The sequence below is a fragment of the Polyodon spathula genome, chromosome 6 (genome assembly GCF_017654505.1).
Source record: "Polyodon spathula isolate WHYD16114869_AA chromosome 6, ASM1765450v1, whole genome shotgun sequence".
In the NCBI taxonomy this organism is placed as follows: Eukaryota; Metazoa; Chordata; class Actinopteri; order Acipenseriformes; family Polyodontidae; genus Polyodon; species Polyodon spathula.
Genome location: NC_054539.1, coordinates 34,512,479 through 34,537,859, shown reverse-complemented (window position 1 = coordinate 34,537,859; position 25,381 = coordinate 34,512,479). Strand labels below are relative to the sequence as shown.

Below are 25,381 nucleotides of genomic sequence, written 5' to 3'. Positions count from 1 at the left end.
CAATGTGAATTCTGCCCGACGAACCTTCGAAGGTTTAGAACTACCTTCGAATTCCTGGCTAGCAAACAAACCTTCGAACACAGCCCTACTGTAAACATATACAATTTAAAATAGGCTATCCTCACAATAACTGGGAGCTAAAAGGTTCATGGTAAATTAAATCTCAACATAAGTGTGTGTCAATGTTTAAAAGAAACCAAATAGTCAAGCATTTCTGTTTTTTTCTTTATTTAATACCTGGAAATAGTGATCTGCAATAAACAAAATATACAAAATAAAACAAACAAAAAAGTGTGCAAATGAATCTAAGCAATAAAGAAACTTTTGAATAATAAGGCACATGCTTCTTTATCAGTCAGAGCATATGTATCCTTTGTATATGGACACAACAGGTTATCCATGCATATCCAGGCAACCATTTGTAGAACTGTTCCTTTTACAATTATGCTATAATTAGAGATTGGCAGACCATCCAGCAATTACCTCAAAACTGTTGGCAAGTTTAAATTGCCTTTTTAACTAGCTGTATTTTCTAGTGAGAGATATTGCGTATACAGAGATAGGAAACCAAAATTACAACTTTTCATGTTTTATTAGGTGTCTGGCCCTTATGTCTTCAAACTGCATAAGGTAGCAGCCTCAGATGCTTTCCAGCGCCATTCAGCCCCTCTCTCACTGCTTTGTGTCCTTCCCTATGATATGCCCTTTCTTCTTCAGCATCTGCAGGACCGTGTGAGCTGGTGTCTGCTGGAAGAGGGAGCAGTGTTGTGCCTGCCTCTTCTCCACAGGGACCGACCCTTCACCTATATTTAGGGGACACAAAAAAACATAATCAGCAAAAGCAGTGTGCACATTTATTAGCTATGTATTAAAGTTAGCATTTAGCTGAGTGTTCTTTTTTAAAAAGTGGATGTGGTGGTATTAATATATTTAGGGTTTCACCATTTACAGAACTGAGCATTTTACAGTACTGTGGACTTGCACTGGTGTGTATAAATCACCTATATGAGGTTATCCTGGGAATGCCATGAAAAGTAAATGGTTTTAAAAAAATATCAGCAGTGATTTATCCCCTCAGGGTATTAAATAAACTCTGTAGATTATTTTAGTTTTATCTTATACTTGTTTTAGTGTTTGAAGTTATGAATAAACGAGGAAACAAAAAGGAGAGAACATAATAATAGTAAAAAAAAAAACTAAAACCACCCCCTCCCAATATTTGCATGTTTGAAGTCCATCTAAATTTCTTTGTGTAAATACAGAAGCATAATAACAGATGTTATTACTAGAATCTGGGCTGCTTACACACCTGCTTTGACTGTTTGTTTTAAACTCTGAATTACACAGTTGACTGGTTTATTACGTAACTGTTCCATGACCCCAGTACCTGTGAAGGTGACGGTGACCTTAGTGGGCATGCAGCGTGTGACATCTCTGTATTCCAGTGCAACAATAAACTTGTACTCCACTCCCTTACAGCAAGTGCCGTACTCCAGGATCAGCATACTACACAAAGTGTTCTCAATCCGTACAGAGCACCCAAAGTGTTCCTGCCAAAAACATGAATTTAACACTATTTAAACATTTTAATTTTTGTGAAAAAAAAACACAGACACTGTGGCACATTGTTACATGATTGTTAGAATATAAGAAATGTCATATTAAAATAAATATATAAAAATAATAAAGTAGACAAACATTTAGGCAAATGCCTTCATCAGTGCCTTGCCCGTATTGAGTAAATACCTTGATTCTTACCAAAAGTTAGGTGCTTTTTTGCAAAACAAAATGCATGCATGTATAAAAATACCCAAACCCACGCATGTGTAAATATGCCCTTCAAAATGCGCAGAGGAAAGTACAGTACAACAGGTGTTCATCTAGAAAGAAAGGGATTTTCAGTAAGTGGATGAAAGTTCACACAACTTTCCAAGAAGCTGCCAAGTTTGGGTAATGAATGAAACAGGAGACCAGGTTAGACCTTAAAATCAGCACATCTGGAGTTACCTTTATCTGGTCAATCTGGTACTTCCTGCCCACGTAGGCATTAAGGTGCCTGCTGAGCATGCTGAGGAAGGTGGGGATGTCTTGCCGCAGGTACTGCTCTGCAAGCTCCGCCACAGGGATGAGCGGCGGAATGTTGTGGCGGCTGATTTGTATCTGTTTGATGTCCACATCCAGGCAGTAGGTATCCAAGTAGATGCCCTCAAAGGCTGTGTAGACTGTAAAACACACCGCTCTGCCCGGACGGGCCACCTTTATATCAAATCCTACAGGGCACAGACAGAGTCAGGTAAATGCAGCAAAACTACAGCAACAACAGGGATGGAACTAAGACTCCTACTGCACTGAGTCAGTCCAGGTTTAACTGCGCCTAGTTAATAAAAACAACCTCTGAGGTTTCTGTCTCTGCACCGGAACATATCGTAGCCTCCATGGCGAACAGCACCTCTGGCAGCAGGCCTCTGGCAGCCAGTTGTGCTGGTCTTTGAGGCTGCTGGAGCATAGGGAGCCAGTTTGCCACTGGCTCAGTCTGCTTAAAGACAGTAACAGGGCTGTTCAAGACACAAACAAGACCGGCTTGGTACCGAACCAGGGATATAAGTCTTGGTCAGTAGCAGGTCGGTATCTGTGCAAGTTACTGGCAAAACCACTCAGTCAGTACCCACACGAGACTGAGGGAAGCCTGCTTGTTAGAATGAACCAACAGCCTTCATAACGGTGATGCAAAAGCTGTCACCAAAACGGCATCAAGATGCCGTGGTAGAGATTGCAAGAACCACAACTGAAGCAGCCTCTTGGTCCTGCTCAGCACTGCTAACCTCAGTAGCTGTAGCACATAATGCAAAAGGAAAGCCCTGAATGCATCAGATGGTGGGAATGTTTTTTCTATCCCTGCACCTTTTTACTATTTAGGTAACTGGTGGGAGGGGGCTGTATGCGCTTACACTCGTTTCAAACGAACTCTACTTGTATTCAGAGGCAAAAATGACCAGGTTTGTTTTGTTCTTTTCACAGAAAATAAAATATCACACACAAAGGAAATATCATGCAGTGGAAACAAATCCATAAATGACATCTGCAAAAATGACACACATTTTACTCTAAAGAAGAATGTGAAAGATACTCCCAAAACATAATAGTTCAATCCATGCAAAGGTTTTCTTTGGCCTAAATTAGCCCAAGTATATACTGTAGGTAGCAATCTCAAACTACAATGAAATAGCATCCCAGTACTGCTATTAATGTGTGTATTTACATCTAGAATGTAAAACCAAACATGGGGTTAATAACTGATCAGTGGTAGAAGATCTGGTGCTGTGGTTTTTTTTTTTTTTTTTGTTTTGTTTTTAAATACTTGACACAACACTTTTCTTCATGTACTTTATATCTTGGTTTTCTGTACTCCTAAATTACAGCACTGATATTTTTGCAATCGACTATATTTCATTTTATTTTGTTAGCATTCATGTGTACCTGCGAGTCGGTGGACCTGCAGCATGTTTTGCAGGTTGATAACTCTGGCGTTCATAATGGCCATCAGTGTCTCTTCATCAGGGGAGAGTGGCGCCTCATCCTCATCATCTGTATCGCTCTCCTCTTCCAGCTGGCGGGCAGCCTTAAACGCAAACATAATTTACAGCAATGAATGAAGACATATACAACTACTACACCTACAGGACTCATCCCAGTGTGTCAGAGAAGGCACTGCAGCCGCACAGAAGCTTCCGGCTTTGAACAAAGGGTGGCAAATCAACAGTTTGATTAGGAGCAGAGATCTGTAGGTCACACTGCGTTCCTTAACAATACAGACAGATAAGTAATCTAAGTAATTAGATCAAACTACACATTCAGAGACATTCTGACAAAAGGTTTCCTTCATTAAATTCATCAAGAACTAAACGAGAACACCCCATAGCAGTAACCTCTAACACCTTTACTTCAAAAGGAAGACCCCTTGACAAATATGACAATCCATTACTCAATTCATACAGACACAAAGGAAACGGTGCTTAATACCTTTATCCATGACGTGTCAATTACAATATGATAGGCTTCCAAACTGTTTAGTTGTACCATTGCACCACATCTTCAAAAACAGCATATTACTATTGCACCAATATCCTTGGGAAGATGATGGCCAAAATTAACATGAAGGCAGCATTTACAAATCATTCAATCTGCGCAACTGTAGTACAAATGCTCTCCAGTGCTGGGCTAGTAAATTGCCAGGTCATGGGTGTATGGAACATAACAATTAATCCTCAATAAAAAGCAACTGTCTTGTTTTAAATATATATAAATAAATAAATAAAAAAAACCACACTTCTCAGGATTACTTGGTGCAGCAGGTACAAAACATGTTCACAAACTAATGCTGTCTACAGCAGAAATGGAAATTGAAAAAAGTGCACTTCCTTGAACATAAAATTATTTCTTTATAGGCTAAATAAAATGCTTTTGAATTATCACCAAACATCCAAACATTAATTCATTTTGAACTAATATAGTACTTTTCTTTTTACTAAACTTAGGGTCTCATGCACTAAACAGCGGTAACCAGTTTACCACGCAGTAAACCCGTTACTGCGTGCTTTGTACACCTGCTATATTCACTAACCAGCGGCAAATGTACATTATAAACATCATATGGGAGATACTGAAATTGGAGAAGGAATCTATGAAAAAGACCTAGGAGTTTTTGTTGACTCAGAAATGTCTTCATCTAGACAATGTGGGGAAGCTATAAAAAAGGCTAAAAAGATGCTCGGATACATTGTGAAAAGTGTTGAATTTAAATCAAGGGAAGTAATGTTAAAACTGTACAATGCACTAGTAAGACCTCATCTTGAATATTGTGTGCAGTTCTGGTCACCTCGCTATAAAAAAGATATTGCTGCTCTAGAAAGAGTGCAAAGAAGAGCGACCAGAATTATTCCGGGCTTAAAAGGCATGTCATATGCAGACAGGCTAAAAGAATTGAATCTGTTCAGTCTTGAACAAAGAAGACTACGTGGCGACCTAATTCAAGTATTCAAAATTCTAAAAGGTATTGACAGTGTCGACCCAAGGGACTTTTTCAGCCTGAAAAAAGAAACAAGGACCAAGGGTCACAAATGGAGATTAGACAAAGGGGCATTCAGAACAGAAAATAGGAGGCACTTTTTTACACAGAGAATTGTGAGGGTCTGGAATCAACTCCCCAGTAATGCTGTTGAAGCTGACACCCTGGGATCCTTCAAGAAGCTGCTTGATGAGATTCTGGGATCAATAAGCTACTAACAACCAAACGAGCAAGATGGGCCGAATGGCCTCCTCTCGTTTGTAAACTTTCTTATGTTCTTATGTTCTTAAATGACTTTGCACGCAAAATGAATCATATGGAAAGATACCGCATGCAAGTCATTAACATACAATTAATAATGGTAATCCATGGAAATGTATTCAAATTCTCTCCCCAAATACCGCAAGGGAGGGACTTCGTATAAAAACTATATTTACTTAAAAGTGCTAACTTTCCTAAGTGTCTCAGCAAGTGTTAAGTTTACCGCTTATTGAAACCAGGCGGAGTCTGTCTAAATCACAATATAAATAGAGCAGACCACAAGTAGTGCTGTGTGGGAAACATGATAAACGCGTATATCTGCTTTCAGGAACTGTATTTAATTTTTTTCCAGGATAAACAAGTGCCCGTGTTCCAAAGAACGTTACAAATAACTTGTCAAATATTGGCTACATAGGATGTATTTCATTGATTTTGTGGCTTAAGGGCAATATATTAACATATGGTGTTTTTAATATTGCACAATTGATATGATTCTGAAAATGCAATTTACTTCAGGAGTTCTACGAATCCTGTGGAAATTAATGAAAGTGACATGGGAAAAACAGGTTGTACCAACAGCATGGCACAGAGCAGGTGGAGTCTTTATACCAAAAGAAAAAGATTCTACAAGCATCAGTCAGTTTCGCCCTATTTCCCTATTAAACGTAGAAGGCAAGATTTTCTTCAGCATTATTGCTCAGAGATTGTCAATCTACCTATTAAAGAACTGCTTCATTAACACTTCAGTATAAAAAGCAGGCATTCCAGGTTTCCCAGGATGCTTAGAACACATCAGCGTAATCTGGCAACAAATTCAATCAGCAAAAAAGAAGAGGAAGGAGCTCCATGTGACATTCCTGGATTTGGCTAATGCATATGGTTCAGTGCCACATGAACTTCTTTGGGCAGCATTTGATTTTTTCAGCGTACCAATGACAATAACAAATTTAGTGAAAGCCTACTTTGGAGATTTGCAATTTAGTTTTTCAATTTCAGAATTCAACACTACATGGCAATGCCTAGAAATTGGAATAATGGCAGGATGTACCATTTCTCCACTGGCTTTTACCATGGCAATGGAAGTAATTATTAGGGCATCAAAATGGGTACTGGGAGGAGAGTACTAGGCTTCTGGAATGCGACTATTACCAATTCAAGCATACATGGATGACATGACAACCACGACTACAACAGTAGCCTGCACTAATCGGTTATTGGGCAAATTAACCAATAACACTGAATGGGCATGAATGCAATTCAAGCCCACTAAATCAAGGAGCATCGCTATAATTAAAAGGTAAGGTAGTAGATAAAAGGTTCTACATTAAATGGTGAGGCAATACTAACAATGTCCAAGAAGCCAGTGAAAAGTCTTGAGAGATGGTATGATGAGGATCTAAAAGGACACAGTTTGTGTTGGAGAGGTTAGACAACAAGCAGTGGAAGAGTAGAAGAACACAGAAAGCATCGCTTTACCAGGCAAATAAACTCTGGTGCTTTCAGTTTGGTCTACTGCCAAGACTCCTGTGGCTACTGACTGTGTACGAGGTTTCCCTAACAGTTGAGAAGCTGGAAGCTTTAATCAGTTCATACGTCAGGAAATAGTTGGGAGTTCCACACTGAGTGTTTCAGCAGAGTGGAACTTTATGATAAAGGAATACTGCAGCTACCAGGCTCTGCTCTAATCAAGGAGTTTAAGTGCGCCAAGGTCCGACTGGAATTGACATTAGTAGGTTCACACAACAAATGCGTAAGGGAGGCAGCACCTTGGTTAAACTAGAAGAAAGTGGGCGGCAAAGAAAGCTGTGGAAAATGCTAAGGCTGCCCTTCGAATCGGTGATATTATGGGGCAAGTTCAGCATGGAAGAGGGCGTCTTGGTCTTAGTTCAGCTCCTCCTACATGGCACAAGACAACCCCAGCTCAACGGAGGAAGCTGGTAGTCAGTGAGGTACAAAAGCAGGAGGAGAGGATCAGGTGTGTAAAGGCCGTTTCCCAGGCCAAGCAGAGAGAATGGATGAGACGGGAGAGTGGAACAATACAAGATAGGCTGGCAAGACCTACGGACAATGGAACAGAGCAGGATCAGTTTCCTCATTAGATCAACATATGATGTTCTCCCATCACCACAGAATCTAAACCTCTGGATGGGTGAGGATCCCTCATGACCATTGTGTTACATCACCTGCAACATTAAGGCACATTTTGACAGGATGTAAGATGGGTCTTAGCCAAGGACTGTTTACTTGGCACCATGACCAGGTGCTGTGTAACCTCACCAATAAGTTGCCACCAGTTCCATCAAAGCATTACACACAAAAGACAATATTCCTCCATCCAGAAGAGCAACCACCAGGAAAAGGCGATAAAACCAAGCCTCGCCCAGGACAACTGAAAGCTGCTAGAGACTGGAAAATGTTGGTCAACGGCTTATTTTTCCACCTGAGATTGCCACCACTAACCTTGGATCAGCAAGCCTTGTTCACATGGTAGAGTTAATAGTGCCATGAGAGGATGCTGTAGATGAGGCGCATGAGAGGAAGAAACTTCGGTATGCCCAACTAGCTGCTGAAGAGGAACAGCGAGGATGGAGAGTCCAGGTTTACCCAGTGGGGTTAGGTTGTCGAGGATTTGTGGCACGCTCTACAACCCCGTTTCTCAGAGATGTCGGGTTCAGTCGCCAAGATTTGCATCGTACAGTGAAGAATTTATCTGAAGCAGCAGAAAGGAGCAGCAACTGGCTGTGGTTGAGACAAAGATTCTGGCTGGGGATCTCAAGCACAATAGAAAGAAAGCAACGCTGATGTACAGGTAAGTAAGCTGGGCTGAGTTGAGTGGGGGACAGAGGGGGGTGATGATGGGACGCCAGAATCACTGTCAAGCCCTCTTGAGGTGTTGTGGGCTAGTCGACGAAACAGAGGATGGAAAGTGCCCACTTCGAAGACCCCAGAGATGTACCCTACTTCGCTCAATTCAGACAGTTGTCATGCAGATGCGCTTGGGAGACCGCACTGTGGTTGATCCCCGGAGCCAGCATTACACTTCAGCCATCACTTCAGAAGGATATCTACATCATCAGATGGAAAGAAACACAAATGGATGGAGATGCAGATGGAACACATTAGTTTACTGTAAAACTGCATCATAGTTGGTGCTTATCTTGGCGAGAACACAGTTCAAATCAGCATGAAGTTTTGTCATCTACTCCCATGTAATAGAAATCATAATTACCAAACGATGACTGTGTGTGAAGTGTATACATAATCATTTCCTTTATTCCGATTCCAAACATGTTGCTTTCTCAATGGAAGATGCATCTCAGGAATAGACAGTGCTGTATAAAATCCCATGATGTACTGTATTTTTTCCATTATGACGTTGTACTGCCAAAACAACAAGAGACAGTTGTGCTAGCACATGAATTACACCAAACTATTTCGGCTCTGAAACATTTGCATTTTTGTCACGGAAAAGACAACAGTGAGTACTGCACAAGTTGTGACTGTAGCAAAATAAAACCGCAGATTTAACACCTCTGATTTTCTAAAGTACACACAGCCTTCTGCATTGCTCAATACACAAAACGCCTGATTAAAATTAACCTTACAAAAAGCACATTTTAATTTTATTACATCTATAGTGATCTTGATCTATGCAGGCATGAAATCTAAGGGATACAGAATTCTATGGAGATACAAAATCTGCATAACACTGGGCTACCTCCCCTCATCCTACAGAGACCCACTGAAGATAGCTGGTGCTGACTGGTGCCTCCTTGGTTGCTGTCATTCTGACAAAGCGAGAGCCGGACTACCTGTCCTTTGGAGTACCCATATACTAAAATAAATGGTGTGTAATGCGTGCAGCATTTCGTGTGTTATGATGACAAATGAATCATATAGCTTGCCTTTTTCGTGCATATTATTATATTAGTGAATAGAGTGGACATACCTTCCTTTTTGCATGCAGTATGGGTTTCTCGTACCATGCACTACTTCTGGTAATTTAACTCTGTTAAGTGCATGAGGCCCTAAGTATCAGCAATGATTTCTTCAATCAAGTAACAATCACGTTTCAGACATTCTATTTTAAACTGCAAAAAAATATTTTATTATGGTGTGTTGGGGACTAACTTTCTTAAATTGCAATAATATTGTTTATAGAAGCATAATAACCTGAATTAGAAACCAAAAACAATAATTTCATATGGTATATAAAAAGCAAAAGCCCTGAAAAAAAATTAAAAATACATAACTCGAAATAAGCTAATAAGCAGCATTGATTAATGAAATTAATAAAAACAGAAGGCAACGTCCTTTCACACGCCTGGTTTGTATTTTAATTGCATCATTTAAAACGGCGCTGAAATGTGATCTATGTGTACTGATAGGCTTAAAACTAACAGTCACATGGACTGAAGAGAAGGCTTGATGAACTATGTAGTTAAGAGTGAAAACAGAGAGATCATTTTGTGAGCAGTGGAGTAAGTTATTAAAATGGAACTCGGCAAGTGATCTTGTGAGGTAGATGCGCAGGCTGAAACCCTGTTTCAGAGAATAAGAGTGGTTGTGATTACTCCAGTCAGGGCGAGGCTCCTTACTTAGAGGATGAAAAGGTTTTCAATCCTTGCGACAGGGCGAGGAGCCCTGTAAATGTATCATTTATTTATTTTTAGAACAGGGTTTCCCCCTCCGCCCCTGTGCAGTTTATTTTGTGTTTGTTTATTTATTATTTATTGTATTTGACGGCGAAAGCCGCGGTTACTGTTTTTGTATTTATTTATTATGTATTTACAAATATGACGGCAAGTAGCCAAGTGTGTTATTGTTGATTTGAATGAGTGTTGTGTTATTTAGAAATACAATGTTCCCAGGTAGCGCAGATTGCTTCACACTTTCTTGTACCGAATTTGGCCGATTTGTCAGTTTTTACCGTCAAATTTAATTTTATCCACGGTACAATCACGCTTTCGAGCGTTTTTGAGAGTGCTCCTACCTAATTCTCGCGTCAGTTTACTGACTAGAGCTGGTTTCGATCTCTCTTTTGAAATTGGCAAGCGACCATTACTCTCTTTTCACTGCACAAGGCTTTGTGTAGTTTTCAAATACCGTGTGGAGAGCTGTTTGACTCGTGGCGTCGTCCTCTATGCCGATTTAATCGGTCACAGCAACCAAAAAAAAAAAAAAAAAAAAAGCAGCTCAGGCCTAGCGCTCCTCTCAAGCCTCGGGCTCTCCTAGCGAGAGCCCGTTTTCCTACCGAACTTGAGGTGGAGAAAAACAGCGCCAACCCGGTCCCGTTTGACTCGGCACCGGTGTAACCATCTTTGGCGACACCTACAGCCCAGCAGCGACTGTGCCTACCGTCGGTACCGACCTTGGAACAGGTCGACTTGGCATCGACGGCGCTCTCCTCGATGCTGATCCCGACACCGATTATCTCGGCACCGGTTGACTAGCTTTGGAGCCTTCTGCAGCCCGGTTCTGACCGCGCGATCCATCGGCACAGACTTTGACACTGATAGCGCTCTCTTCGGCACTGGTGAATCGTTTTAAGAGCCGTCTACAACACGGCACCGACCGCGCTACTATCAGCACAAAGTGCAGCAGCTTCGCATATGACGCCATGTCAGTTCAATCGACTGGGTCCTTCCGCTGGGTTCCACCAGTGAGAATAGTGCACGACAAAGCAGCCCAGGTAGGACGAGCACCGGTTCTGCGTCAGATGCTTAGGGTCAGAACATGCGGCGGAAGCACTGGTAGGTGAGCTGGACTGCGTGTAGGAAGTTCTCTAGAAGAACTAAGTGCCGGAGATCAACCTTATCCCCAGAAGTCTATCTCCCCGAGCCATGGGACAATGAGGTCCGTGATCCAAGGGCCTCCGCAGAGGTCATCTAGGACCCCCCCTGCTACAGTGACCAGAGAGCTCCCCCTCCACTTCCCTACCACCGGTACAGAGGCATAGACACCTCTTGGGTGAAAAGAGATGGTCAACGCCGAGGGGAAAGGCGGTCACCATGCAGGCACCACTCCCCTTCCCCATGCAGGAGCAGACGATCCCCGTCGGAGCAGCCGATTCAAATTCAGCGCCGTTCTGAGACACGGGCGAGGGGAGGAGCCAATAGCACAGCAGAACAACACAGTTAAACGAGGCAGTCTTCCTAGCGACAGCGAGTGGAAGCGACAGCGAGTGGGAGAAGTACAGGTGTGGAAAAGTACAGAGCAGTTTAGAAGCAGTTTGAAAGCAGGGTGACAGCTGCAGAAGAAACTAAACTTCAAAAGAAAAACCCTCAACATGGTCTTCAAGCCAGTAATCTGTGACACCTGCTTGATGTAGGAAATCCGAGAAAACCCAGCGGAGCTAAACCAAGTCTGCGTAAAGTGCCGCGCGATCCAGGACTTGTATAAACTAGTAAGTATACTAGAAATGGAGCTGGAAGAAGTGAGACAGCAACAGGATCTTGAGGAACTAGCACACCCACAATTCATGGAAGTCTGCATCACCCCTAACAGACTGAAAGCCACCAGGGAGATAGAAGGTCAGAACAGCTGGGTTCAGGTAGGCAGAAGCAGGGAAAAAAAGAAACTTCGTCAAACACAACCACCAGAAATCAAAACAACCAACAGATTTGAGTCACTTCAGAATTTTGATGAGCAGAACCAACAACAAGAGAATGAAAGGAACAACATCCAGGACACTACTGACAGTGGTGACCAGACAGCAAAAAGAAGGGAGGTCATGATTGTTGGGGACTCCATATTGAGAAACACAGCAAGTTCAATTCGCAGTTTGGACCCCCTTACTACAACAGTGTGCTGCCTTCCGGGAGCCTCGGTCAAGCACATCACTGAAAACGTGGACAGGCTCCTAGAAAGAACAGGAGACGACCCGGTAGTAGTCGTCCACATCGGTACAAACAACATTGGAAGAGACAGACCAAAATCCCTGCAAAACAAATTCAGAGAGCTAGGAAGGAAATAAAAAGAGAAAACCAAAACTGTGGTATTTTCTGGTATACTACCCGCACCTTGCAAAGGACCATATGGACAGCTGGAAATAATTAATCAAAACGAATGGCTGAAGACGTGGTGCACATGGGAAGGCTTCACCTATCTTGATCATTGGACCACATTCTACAACGAGGACTATCTGTATAGACGGGACGGACTGCATTTAAATAACAAGGGAACCAGTCTACTTGGAGAAAAGATCCTCAAGCAGGTTCAGAAGCATTTAAACTAGAAAGGAAGGGGGGAGAAATCAAGAAAAAAAACAGAAGGGAGACCGCATCAAAACAAGGACAACAACTCAGGTAAGACAACCATTAAATGTATTTATCTAAATGCTAGAAGTATCAGAAACAAAATTCTAGAACTTGAAGCTACTGCACTAACAAGTAACTATGATGTGATAGGTGTTACAGAAACTTGGTTGTCTGAGAGTGATGGGGACGAATATAATATTTGTGGGTATACACTGTATAGGAAAGACAGGCAGGACAGAAGAGGAGGAGGGGTAGCGCTATACATAAGAAACAGTCTTGAAGCCCAGGGGTTAAACCTGGACAAAGAAAATAAAGCCGAATCAATATGGGTCAGAATAACAGACAAAAATTCAAAGGGCATAATAATAGGAGCATGCTATAGACTGCCAGATTCAGACGGTGAGCACAATAATCTGTTATACAATGACATTAGAAATGCGTGTAGCAAAGGAGAAGTCATACTAATGGGGGATTTCAACTTCCCCCATATAAAATGGGAAAACCCGGTGGGTAGCACGAAGGATGAAATAGAAATGGTGGAAATGACAAATGACTGCTTCCTAACACAATTTGTCAAGGCACCGACTAGAGGGGAGGCATGCCTTCATTTAGTCTTTTCAAATAACGAAGATAGAATAACTAAAACAGAGGTCAGAGAACCACTGGCAAACTCAGACCACAACATGGTCTCATTTGAAGTGTTTTTTAAAACCCCAAAAGTAATGACTAAAGCTAAGGTTTACAATTTTAGAAAAGCAAACTATGAAGGTATGAAACAGAGACTAAAAGAAGTAGATTGGAGTAAAATAGAGAAAACACCCACAGAAAAAGGATGGTTGTTCTTCAAAAATGTAGTACTAGAGGCGCAAAACAATTACATCCCTAAAGTAGACAAATCTAAATGTAAAACTAAATTGCCAAAATGGTTTAATAGATCAATTAAAAAAAATATTCAGTGAAAAAAGGCACTTTACAGAGCATTAAAAAAGGACCAAAAAGAAAGTACACAGAAAGAGTACTCGGAACTGCAAACGCAAGTCAAAAAGGAAGTTAGAAAGGCCAAGCAAGAAATAGAAATGAACATTGCTAAGGGGGCTAAAACCAATTCCAACATGTTTTTCCAATATTACAACAGCAAGCAAACATTCAAAGAGGAGATTAAATGTTTAAGAAATACAAATGGCAAAATCGTAGATGAAGAAAAAAAAATAGGAAATATATTAAATTATTACTTTTCACAAGTTTTTACAAAGGAAGATACTGACAACATGCCCCACATCATCTAGTTCCTATCCAGTTTTAAATAACTTTAGCATAACCGAGGCAGAAGTGTTAAAGGGACTAGGAGCTCTTAAAACAAACAAATCCCCTGAGCCGGATGAGATCCTCCCAATAGTACTCAAAGAAATGAAAGAAGTAATTTACAAACCGCTAACCAAGATCATGCAACAGTCTCTTGACACAGGGGTTGTACCGACAGACTGGAAAATTGCAAACGTAATACCGATCCACAAAAAGGGAAACAAAACTGAACCAGGTAACTACAGGCCAGTAAGCCTGACTTCTATTATATGCAAACTTATGGAAACTATAATAAGATCCAAAATGGAAAATTACCTATATGGTAACAGGGTCCTGGGAGACAGTCAACATGGTTTTAGGAAAGGGAGATCGTGCCTAACTAACTTGCTTGATTTTTTGAGGATGCAACATCGATAATGGATAATTGCAAAGCATATGACATGGTTTATTTAGATTTCCAGAAAGCTTTTGACAAAGTCCCGCACAAAAGATTAATTCTCAAACTGAACGCAGTTGGGATTCAAGGAAACACATGTACATGGATTAGGGAGTGGTTAACATGTAGAAAACAGAAAGTACTGATTAGAGGAAAAACCTCAGAATGGAGTGTGGTAACCAGTGGTGTACCACAGGGATCAGTATTAGGTCCTCTGCTGTTCCTAATCTACATTAATGATTTCGATTCTGGTATAGTAAGCAAACTTGTTAAATTTGCAGACGACACAAAAGTAGGAGGAGTGGCAAACACTGTTGCAGCAGCAAAGGTCATTCAAAATGATCTAGACAAGATTCAGAACTGGGCAGACACATGGCAAATGACATTTAATAGAGAAAAGTGTAAGGTACTGCACGCAGGAAATAAAAACGTACATTATCAATAGCATATGGGAGATACTGAAATTGGAGAAGGAATCTATGAAAAAGACCTAGGAGTTTTTGTTGACTCAGAAATGTCTTCATCTAGACAATGTGGGGAAGCTATAAAAAAGGCTAACAAGATGCTCGGATACATTGTGAAAAGTGTTGAATTTAAATCAAGGGAAGTAATGTTAAAACTGTACAATGCACTAGTAAGACCTCATCTTGAATATTGTGTGCAGTTCTGGTCACCTCACTATAAAAAAGATATTGCTGCTCTAGAAAGAGTGCAAAGAAGAGCGACCAGAATTATTCCGGGCTTAAAAGGCATGTCATATGCAGACAGGCTAAAAGAATTGAATCTGTTCAGTCTTGAACAAAGAAGACTACGTGGCGACCTAATTCAAGCATTCAAAATTCTAAAAGGTATTGACAGTGTCGACCCAAGGGACTTTTTCAGCCTGAAAAATGAAACAAGGACCAGGGGTCACAAATGGAGCTTAGACAACGGGGCATTCAGAACAGAAAATAGGAGGCACTTTTTTACACAGAGAATTGTGAGGGTCTGGAATCAACTCCCCAGTAATGTTGTTGAAGCTGACACCCTGGGATCCTTCAAGAAGCTGCTTGATGAGACTTTGGGATCAATAAGCTACTAACAACCAAACGAGCAAGATGGGCCGAATGGCCTCCTCTCGTTTGTAAACTTTCTTATGTTCTTATGTTCTTCTTAGTGAGCACTGGTTTCCACCTTGCTACTCTGCAATGAAACCCAGTGTTTCTCTGATGGTGGAGTCAGGAATACTGACCTTAGCCGAGGTGAGAGTGGCCTGGATATTGCTGTTGTGTTTTTTGTGACTTCCTGGATAATTTTACTCCTTGCTCTTGGAGAGGTTTTGGCAGGATGGCTACTCCTGGGAAGATTCACTATTGTCCCAAACTTTATCCATTTCGACAATATGGCTCTGACTGTGGTTTGGTGGAGCCCCAGAGCCTTAGAAATGGCTTTGTAACCCTTTCCAGAATGATAGGCATCAACAACTTTTTCCACAGGTTTTCAGGAATTTCTTTCTGAAGTTGTGCTGACAACTTCACTCTGATGGTAAGGGCCAAAGTTAGTCAAATTTATATTGGGCAGGTCTCGCCCAAATCAGGCTAAATTGTTAACCCAAGTATTCAAACTGCTGACCCTAATTATCCCTTTAATTGGGTTGAGTTAATTAGGGGGGGCAATAACTTTCACACCTGAAGATTGCGTGTTTGATTACCTTGCACACAAAACAAATGAAAGCACCACCAAACTTTGGTGTCATTTTTTCTCTCAGACTCCCTCTATATACTAATACAACCCACAGAAAGATCCGACCAAATTCAATGTCAAAAATGCAGAAAATCAGATGAGCAAATACTTTTTCACTGTATTTATGTATGTATGTATGTATGGTGTGTTTTCCAGTTCATTAGTAAGACTAGCAAAACCTAGTTTAGGTTACTAAAAGTCCATAGAATACATAATTTACACACGTTTAATAACTGTATGATACACATTAAAAATAATATGCAATGTTGATAGGGTCCACTTACCCTGCCAGTGGCAATCTTGGCTCTGAGCTGGTCTCTGCTCACTTGCAGTACCTCCACTGTCTCTCTCAGCTCAGCCACCCTTTCCTGTTGCAGCAACCCCTCCTGCTGTTGAACAGCCAAATTGCGAGACCGTGCCTCCAGCATCTCCAAGTGAGACAGCACATCTGGGGAGAGCACAGATACACTTCAGGTAAAGATATTACCAACTAGTTCCTAACACTGATTGAATTCATTTCTAGATTTGAGAATGCATTACAAGACAAAATATACCTCCCCTATTCAATATAAATCAGACATAATATAAAAGATGACCCCTGTGATCTACTTGGATTTGTCCTTGCAAACAGATCAAGATATATCCTTCATTAGTGCAATTAATCATGAGCCAAATATTATTCATAAATAGGTGAACATGAACTAGATTCCAATAATGTGGGGTATAGAAAGAGTGTATAGTAGCAAATCTATATGATGCAAGTAAAAATTAAGAATAAAATGTGTCAGACAGACAGACAGACCATAACCTACTTGTAAACAATCCTGTATGTTAGAACACACCAGGAGAATGAATATGATCCCATTCTACAATCACTTTAAAAATGAAGTTGAATTAATCTGTTCCAAAGGCAGGTGGATTTCAACACAAGATTAATCTGTATGCAAAAAAACATAGAAATGCAACCTTCTTTCAGGAAGGCTTTTGCTTCCTCCATTCTGTAGTGGTTCTAAGGCTGGGATGAGAAGTCCAAGATAGAAAACCTAGGAAACATGGAGTGAACAAGTGAGTTTTGCATCACAGGCATTGATACTGCACACGGTATCTGTATTTTTTTCTTTCATATTACTATAGCTAGATATAGAGAACAAGAAATAAATGCTGTAAGTTAAAATCTCCCTACTACTAGCCGATTGTATTAATATGTTTGAAAAATAAGCTCCCCTCGAAGATTAGCTCAGAGACTGTAGATCCTACCAAAGTTTTCGTACACTGTGTTGTACCTACTCTGTGCTCTGCCATTGCTGGTAGTGTCACGTGAGCTGTTCAGTGTGTTGATATGTAAATTAATCCTGTTAGCCTGCGGTGCATATCAACTTCAACCTCCGTCTCGCAATCTCTTGCCTGTCACTGAGCAGCGAATGCATGCACCCACACAGACGGCTGCTCTGTCACAAGCATTAATATCCTCTATCTTTCTAAACAAGGGATTTAGGGGAGCTCCCTAATAAAAGCTGAATCTCAAAACAATACTTGTGTGAATATAGTAATTGTTACAGTTGTGTATAATGGTACTTAAATAGGATTAATTTATCCACCTTTTTACATATGTGGCCTTACTCTGGTCCCACTGTAGTCGAATACGTGATGGATAACTGTATTATAAATTAGGACTTCTCTTTTTCATTTTTTATTCATTTAATTTTTTGGTGCTTATTTGTAGCTATTTTACAGATTTCACTTTTACATACTGCAAGAAATGATTGTTATACATTACTTTCCCTAAGTAGCTACATAAAAAATAAAGATTATTTATGGTTAGGGTTACATACATACACACACGTATGTACATATACAGCTGGAAATGTCAGTTCCAGGAACTACACCGCTCTGCTCCCCCGCTCCATATACAACTGGCTCGTTCTGATCCGCTCACTATGGGTGGTCCTGCACGTAAGACTGACAGCTGAGACCCCAGTCAGAAATGTGGCACGAGCAGGAAGGCGTGGCCACTGGACAACGTGTTCTTTGTGTGTGTGTGTGTGTGTGTGTGTGTGTGTGTTATGTGATTGGTTGTTTATGTTCTGTTAATGTTTGTTGTTAGGCACACAGGACCTGCATGGCAGTGCTAATAGCCTTCATCACAGCCCACAAAACGGATGCTCACAGAATTGTTCCCGTAAAGCGCAGCGTCAGGTCTGATTTTTCATGTGAACAGCACCCAAGAGTGGAAATAACCGTTTGGAAATATTCAAAACGAAATCCACCCATTGAGGAATACCATCTGCAACTGTAACACAAACCAGCATAATTAGCACCACAATGAGACACAGGCAAGACCCCAACAGCAGCAGGAACGTCATCATTGGGACCAACAGCTAAACAAACAAACTCAACAACAGGAAAATTACATGTCATTTATTTACAAACAGACAGATCTTCAGGAAACACTGAGCAAACTGCCCCTGCCAAAACAAGCCTTGCCAGATGACTTGGAACTCCACATCCTGGTATGCAGTGCACCAACAAAGACATTGTGGATATCAATAGTGTATAATGCTTTACGGAAGTTGAAGGAAATCAATCCTTTCTAAAAAGACATCATCTTGTCACAAAACACTGTCAACTTGCTTACTAATCACAACTTGAACCCATTTCAATGTCTTTCTGACAATGAAATCACTGTGGAGGAAACAACCAAAGAACAACCTCACCTCAAAGAACCTTTGCTACATAAGGTTCAACCAGATGAAGAGGCTGTCATTTACCACAATTACACAATACAACCCATACATAGTGAAAGAAAGAAAGGTACAGCTAGTGATTTTTAACAAATGCTTCACATACAGGATGATGTTCTGGAAGACCAGGAGGGAAAAAAAAAAAAAAGAACTAGACATACTGTGTTTCCCCAAACAGAGTTTGTCAAAGCTCGGCTTCAGTCATTCCATGCGCAATTTATGCTGAATCAGCAATATATCTTTCAGCTGCAGCATCAGGCCAATCTTTGCCAGATTAACAGAGGACCTGGACTGACCTGGGACAATACATAAAGGAGGTGAATGAACCAGGGCTTGCAAACATGCCCATCAATTAACTTGTCGCACGAGATCCTGTCAGTGCATCTCGCTTCATGCACAACAAGTTTCTTGCAATCTTGCATTTTCCACATCCCCAAATGGCCCTCTGGGGAAAGATACATATTACTTTTGGCGCAGAGTGTACCAGGGTCATGGAATGCAGCACTTCCACATGCTTCTTCGGGTGGAAGATGCACCACTTATTGAAGTTTCCCCCCAACTCACAAATTCCACAGTACATTAAATCAACATGTCACCTGTACCAGAAAAGAACAAACCATGGTGGTAATCAGAGATGTGGCAGAGGCCATTGCTGGCCGGAAAGCACTCAAAACTCATGGCAGACTCAATGATCTACCACGGAGTAGTGCAGAAGTCAGAACCAATGACTACAATCCAGCTATATTGCTAGCTTGGGAAGGCAATATGGATATTCAGTTCATTGGTGAACAATCTACATCCCTCAACCGCTACATTAAAAAATACTTTTCAAAACCTGAAAAAAAGTTCTGCCCTTGGCATCATGAATGACACCAACTCAAACAAGTCTCTGGTCAGTAGACTGAAATGTTGCACTCCGCAACTTGTCCAACAGAGAATGTGGTGCACTTGAAGCAGCAGACAATCTCCTAGGCTTACTTCTTTCTGGCACAGATTCATACACAACCATCAAGTGGATTGAGGTATCAAAAGGTTTCTAGCCGCCGGCTGAAATCCAAGGAACACACTGACATGCTAGCAAAAGAAAATCCTGACTCAACCGACATCTACTTTCTTTCCTGGATTGACTCATACTAACCAAAACGACCAGAGGCTCTGCAAGACATAAGCTTCTGTGATTTCATTGCATGGCATGATGTGGTGACAGAGAAGCCTAAAATGTTTCCCTTGGGATACATCAAAAAGAGAAGGATGCCCTTAATCAATCATTACCATTACAGTGTACAAGACCAACCAGAGAACTACTTATATGCTATCCTCCTATCTTTCAAGCCATGGAAAGACAGAACAGACCTTCTTCCTGAAGGGTGCCACTCCTATGTGGAAGCCTTCCATGCTTGTAGTGATATCCTTCAAAAAGATATGGCCTATCATAACCAACTACAACAAATAGCTGCAGCTGATGAGGAGTTAACCCGACTAGTAGTGGAGAAACAAAAGGAAACAGAGTCTGAAGAGGACAATGAGCTTGAAACAGAAGGACCTGAAAATCGAGTTCACTTTGATCTTCTGCGGGGTGCAGAGGCAATGGCTGAATTCAGAGATGTGGCAGCACAACCTCTTCTACAAAATATAGAAGACATGTTCAAGCACCTTAATAAAGATCAGCAGAGTGTTTGACCACATTGCCAAAACTTTGCAACAACAAACCAAAACAAACACCACCATCCTCCACATGTTTGTGAATGGTACTGGAGGCAAAGGGAAGACTTTTCTTATTCAAACTGTCACAGCATGGGTGAAACAAAGCCTGGGAAAAGAAGTGGCAATCACAGCACCCACTGGAGTTGCAGCTTACAATATCAATGGGATGACCATTCACAGACTACTAATGCTTCTGCTGGAACATGGAAAAACACAGGTGTATCGTAACCTCTCTGAGGTACTGCAATGCCGTCATACAGACATGCAAGATGTGACCATCCTCATTATTGATGAGGTGTCCATGATTTCCAATGTCACCTTATTGTACATGCATCTTTGTCTGTGTGAGATTTTCTAGACTGCTAACACAGATGATTGCTAGTGTGGAAAAAATCAACATCTTACTTCTGGGGGATTGGCTACAGCTTCCACCTGTGCATCAGACTCCACCTTATGTCCCAGTTACTAAAAAGAAATTGCACAAACTGACTAACTCCATGGGATTTGTGGAATTTGTTTGTGTATGATCAACTTACACTTAATATGCGCTAGAAACAGGACAGAACTTTTGGTAACCTCCTTAACCATGCTGATCGCAGATTGTTGACTTTATGCTTGATACCTATGGAAGAGGAGATATTTTCAGCTACAAAAAAAAAATTATCAACCACATGAATGACTTAGATGCTAAAGATGAAAGCTCAACCTGCATCATGCCTACTGTAGATGCCTGTAACCAGATCCAGACTGCCGTGCTTGATCGTATGCCTGGAGAGGACATTCATCTTATAGACTGTGGACTGAAATGTGCTGAAAAAATGAAAAGCCTACAAGGCTGATGCAGTCGTGCAGCTGGACTGAAAACAACCATACGAGTCAAAATAGGCTGCAAACTGGTGCTTCGCAAGAACATTGACATTGCCGCTGGTCTCATCAATGGGGCAATAGGGAAGCTTCAAGCTCTTTCCTACTACCTGGAAAACACAAGTATGGTCAAAACCATAAACATCAAATTTACCAATGGAGTCACCCATACTTTTGAACGTATATGCTCATAGCTCGAAATCATGGACAGAGTCTACATTGTTCGAGAGCAGTTCCCAGTCATTGGTGCTCATGCAATCACCATTCACAAATGCCAGGGTATGAAAAAACAGTTATAATGGATCTTGGTAACTCCATTTCCTCCTATGGACAAAGTTTAATTACACTTTCCAGAGTTACATCCTTGAGTGGTGTCCAACTTATCAACTTTTTTGACCCCAACAGCATTTAGGCACCTCAAATTGCAGTTGCAGAGTAATAGGCTCAAAGGGATTTATTGACCTAAGTTGATAAGCTTGAAGGAGACCAACACGCACAAGGGACACAAGGTAAAAGATTGTGTGCACTTCATTCACCGAGCCATCACTAATCTTCAGGAACAGCAAGCGCCTCAAATCTTCTAAGAGAACACTTGCATTAAGAGGCTTGAGCAACCCGAATTTCACCTCATGCTATGCAAGTAAAACATTGCAGTGCCTTCCTCACTTGCAACTTCTGAAGGATTCATTAAAACACAAAGGCTACAAGGAGCTTTGTTTACCACTATGATCACTTCCCATCCACTGCATCTCTAACTACTGGGGATATTTGTCACTTCTTAGGAGAACCCTTCAACAGAGATGAGCAGCAAGATGCTGCAGAGTTTCTCAAATTGTCTGAAATTTGTCCTGAAGTATCTAGCACGGTTTCAGTCACAATAAGTGAACTTATTCAGTCAACAAGAAGAATGATTGCAGTGCAAACCAGACAGTAAAATTACAAAGCGACACAATGCCAAGTTTACTACTGTGCAGAAGAGCAAAATTAATGTGGACAACAGGAATGACCAGTTAGCTTCCACTATCATACACCAAGGACAGGGTGTTACTTCAGGACACTATGTGTCTCTTCTTGCTGTGGGTGCTACTGGAAAACGGGTGCATACAAATGATGCACTCATTCAAGTCAAACCATGGCCTTTTATCAAAGATCAAATGCTTTACAAATGTTTTACATTGGTCTAACTTCATAACACCTCTATAACGTATCAATACCTATCAAAACTGACATTGTTTTCACCACTCATGGATGTACATTTGCAGCTAAACGTTTACACGTTCAATATTGTCCCAAAGTCCCTTCTACCATTATTTTACTTTCAAATCTTCAAATTTCTCTTATTACTCTACCTATTACTCTCGTCAGTCTGTCTGTCTATTTACCATACACATTCTCGAATAGCTTTCCCTCGTTTTATTCATTATCAAGTAAAAAAAGAATATCTATAAACAAACATTGTCAATGTAAAAAAACAAGTCAGAAAAACCTAACAGCCGTTTAAAAGGGGTGATATCAAAACACAAAAGTCCAAGTTACAAGAAGCAAATAGGGCAATCTTGTCAAGCAAATAGGCACAATTACTTCTTGCTTCTAACTTGGCGCCTTTTTTTGATTGCTTCGCTCCACTTGAAATGCTCTATATGACTTGAAGTGACTGAGACACACACCGAGACTGTGGTGTTGTAGTGTGGTGTGTTTCTCAGTGTGTGAATGTGTGTCTCAGTCACTTCAAGTCATTCAAAGAGCATTTCAAGTGAAGCGACAAAGTGGAGCAAAGCGATCAATAAAAGGCTCCAAGTTAAAGCAAGAATTGTGTGAGCCTTGGGCCCAAGCACCTTTCCAAGTGTGCCTATTTGCTTGATGCTTGACAAAATTGGCCCAGTTGCTTCTCCTGACTTTGGCTTTTGTGTTTGATATCACCACTTTAAACGACTGTTACGTTTTTCACACAGAGCAAGAATTAATGCATTGTGTTAATTTGCTGCAAAGGCACATTATATTCGCTTTCGAGTTTGCACATTAAAATAAATAACTGACGCAGGCTATGACTTTTAGCTTGTGTATTTTGTGTTCATAAAACTTGACTAATAACAATGCAATATGTACGCATGAAATAGCAACGAGACATGGCTTAAATTACTCCTTAGCATGCCATCTTTCATGAGGATAAATACGTTTTTTGCGAGTTTTTATGTAGAAGCTATGTACTATTATATTACGTAACCTAATAGAAGCACCTTCATAACTCTAAAGGGGATACCTCAGTGGAATTTAAACTGTATTTATCAAATCAATATTATTTATAATCAACGGGCTCCATTTGCTACAGTTTATTTTTTAATTGTAGTCTGAAGTTCAACAGTACAGTTACACCACATCAATTCTCAGTAATCCTGGGCTGGGGTCCTTTGCGCATTTAGCTACAGCCATATGCTCGTCAAGGCAGTTACAGCATCATAACTGTTTTTTAGCAAGATATAAAGAGTATACCTTGTAAATTACGTTAAAAAATAAAAAATAAAAAAACCCTCAGTAATTTTTATAGTAGGAGGGGTTGAAGACGGCGCTAATTGTATGTATTATTCCCTAGTGCCTGCAGTTCAGAATCACTGCGAATGTCCAACATCAAAACAGCTTCAGCCTGGTAATAAAACAGTAATGTCAATATCAAGTGCCTTACCGCAGCCTTTGTTTGGTACAGCCGCCCGACTGAAACTCGAGTAAGTTTTGTATTCCTTCCTGAAAATTTAAAAACAGCGCGCGCATGAACATGGTTGACATTTGATCTGCCAGACTACACCCATGAAAAAATTAAACAAATACATACATCGATAAAAACAAAAAATACACAAAAAAACAAGAACTTTATTTTAAAATAACTGGACAAAATAATTTAAATAAAAATATTTTCTAAAGATATAAATACACTTTGAGTGACTCGTTGTTATACAGAAATACGACACAGGCGCCATTTCCTAGTACGGCATACAAAAACAAAGTTTTACTGTGCATACTGTGCAGAGGCTACAAACTACGGCAAACACTCAGCTCATCTTACCACGTTGACTTACAAATATATGTGTTGTGCTTCTGCAAAAATAAACAGTACTTTTGGGCTATGCAATAAAACATTAATTTCCGCTTCCGGGGGTCTTGTCTGCCTTCTTGCAGAATAGTGCTGTTCAATTTGATTACAATGTCGCCTGCTGGAGTGGACGATGTGAAATTGACATACTGTATATTTATCCAAGAAAAGGTGCAAGGAAGCAGGATAGGACAATGATGTCACCAATGGGCGGGGCTAACAGTGGCGCTCTTGCCTGGAGCTCAGTAGATAATTTTTTGACAGTGAACTCTAATTGCGTTTTACCTGTTTATGCTTATCTTGGCGAAATGTTACTTGCCATATATCAATTTAGTATATAGTAACCGAACTAGCAGAGAACAAAGCTTTAAGTTCCCCAGGACAGGTAACGGGGACATTTTTTTAAGTATCTTTGGCCTGCAGTGAAAGTGCTGTGCTTACGCTGTCCATCACAGTTGTCTGTGACAGAGAGCTTGGTGTAACAGTATCTTAATCCGACGTTAAAATAAAACTTTGCTTGTGGAAAAAGATTTAAAAAAAAAAAAAAATTTACTACGCAGTCAGGGTATTGATTGGTCAAGCTACAACAAGAAAGGCTGGGATTTCACCATTTGGATATATTTGATCTTGTTAAAAAAAAAAAAAAAAAAAAAACGTAACTCGGGAATTCCTCAGAATTGGATAATGTTGTAAATTACACTTTATCAATGGACTATTGGTGTGATTTTGTAATGTATACCGTCTAAGTGTGGTTGTAGGTTAATACTGTTTCCACATTTAAAATCCTTTTCTTAAGTTCACCCGTTATTCATTTCACCAAAATAAAAATGATACAACTATTTAAGTAGTATTTGTAGTAAATTACGAGAGAAATGTTAGTGGCTTTATTTAACATATATTCCTCCCCCTGTTTTGTTGATTTGTTATTTGAATGAAATTATT

At 40.6% G+C, this 25,381-nt stretch overlaps 1 protein-coding gene across 1 annotated transcript; it reads right to left on the bottom strand.

The window, feature by feature from the left end:
- Positions 1 to 235: 235 nt before the first annotated feature.
- On the bottom strand, positions 236 to 24,988 carry cenpo (centromere protein O). Its single transcript, XM_041252779.1, has 8 exons — positions 24,426 to 24,988; positions 24,035 to 24,093; positions 17,012 to 17,088; positions 16,330 to 16,493; positions 3,478 to 3,619; positions 2,008 to 2,270; positions 1,388 to 1,550; positions 236 to 803 (listed from the first exon to the last, which is right to left on the bottom strand). The coding sequence occupies exons 3-8, from the start codon at positions 17,040 to 17,042 to the stop codon at positions 673 to 675; spliced, it is 894 nt and encodes a 297-aa protein (XP_041108713.1). The 5' UTR covers positions 17,043 to 17,088; positions 24,035 to 24,093; positions 24,426 to 24,988; the 3' UTR covers positions 236 to 672.
- Between the last annotated feature and the right edge of the window lie 393 nt (positions 24,989 to 25,381).

Coding starts and splice junctions, on each gene's coding strand:
- cenpo (XM_041252779.1), bottom strand. CDS start 17,042: ATGGAGGAAGCAAAAGCCTTCCTGAAAGAAG. Junction 16,494..17,011: donor AAAAGCCTTCCTGAAAGAAG/GTTGCATTTCTA, acceptor TGCTCTCCCCAG/ATGTGCTGTCTCACTTGGAG. Junction 1,551..2,007: donor ACCAGATTGACCAGATAAAG/GTAACTCCAGAT, acceptor TGTTTTTGGCAG/GAACACTTTGGGTGCTCTGT.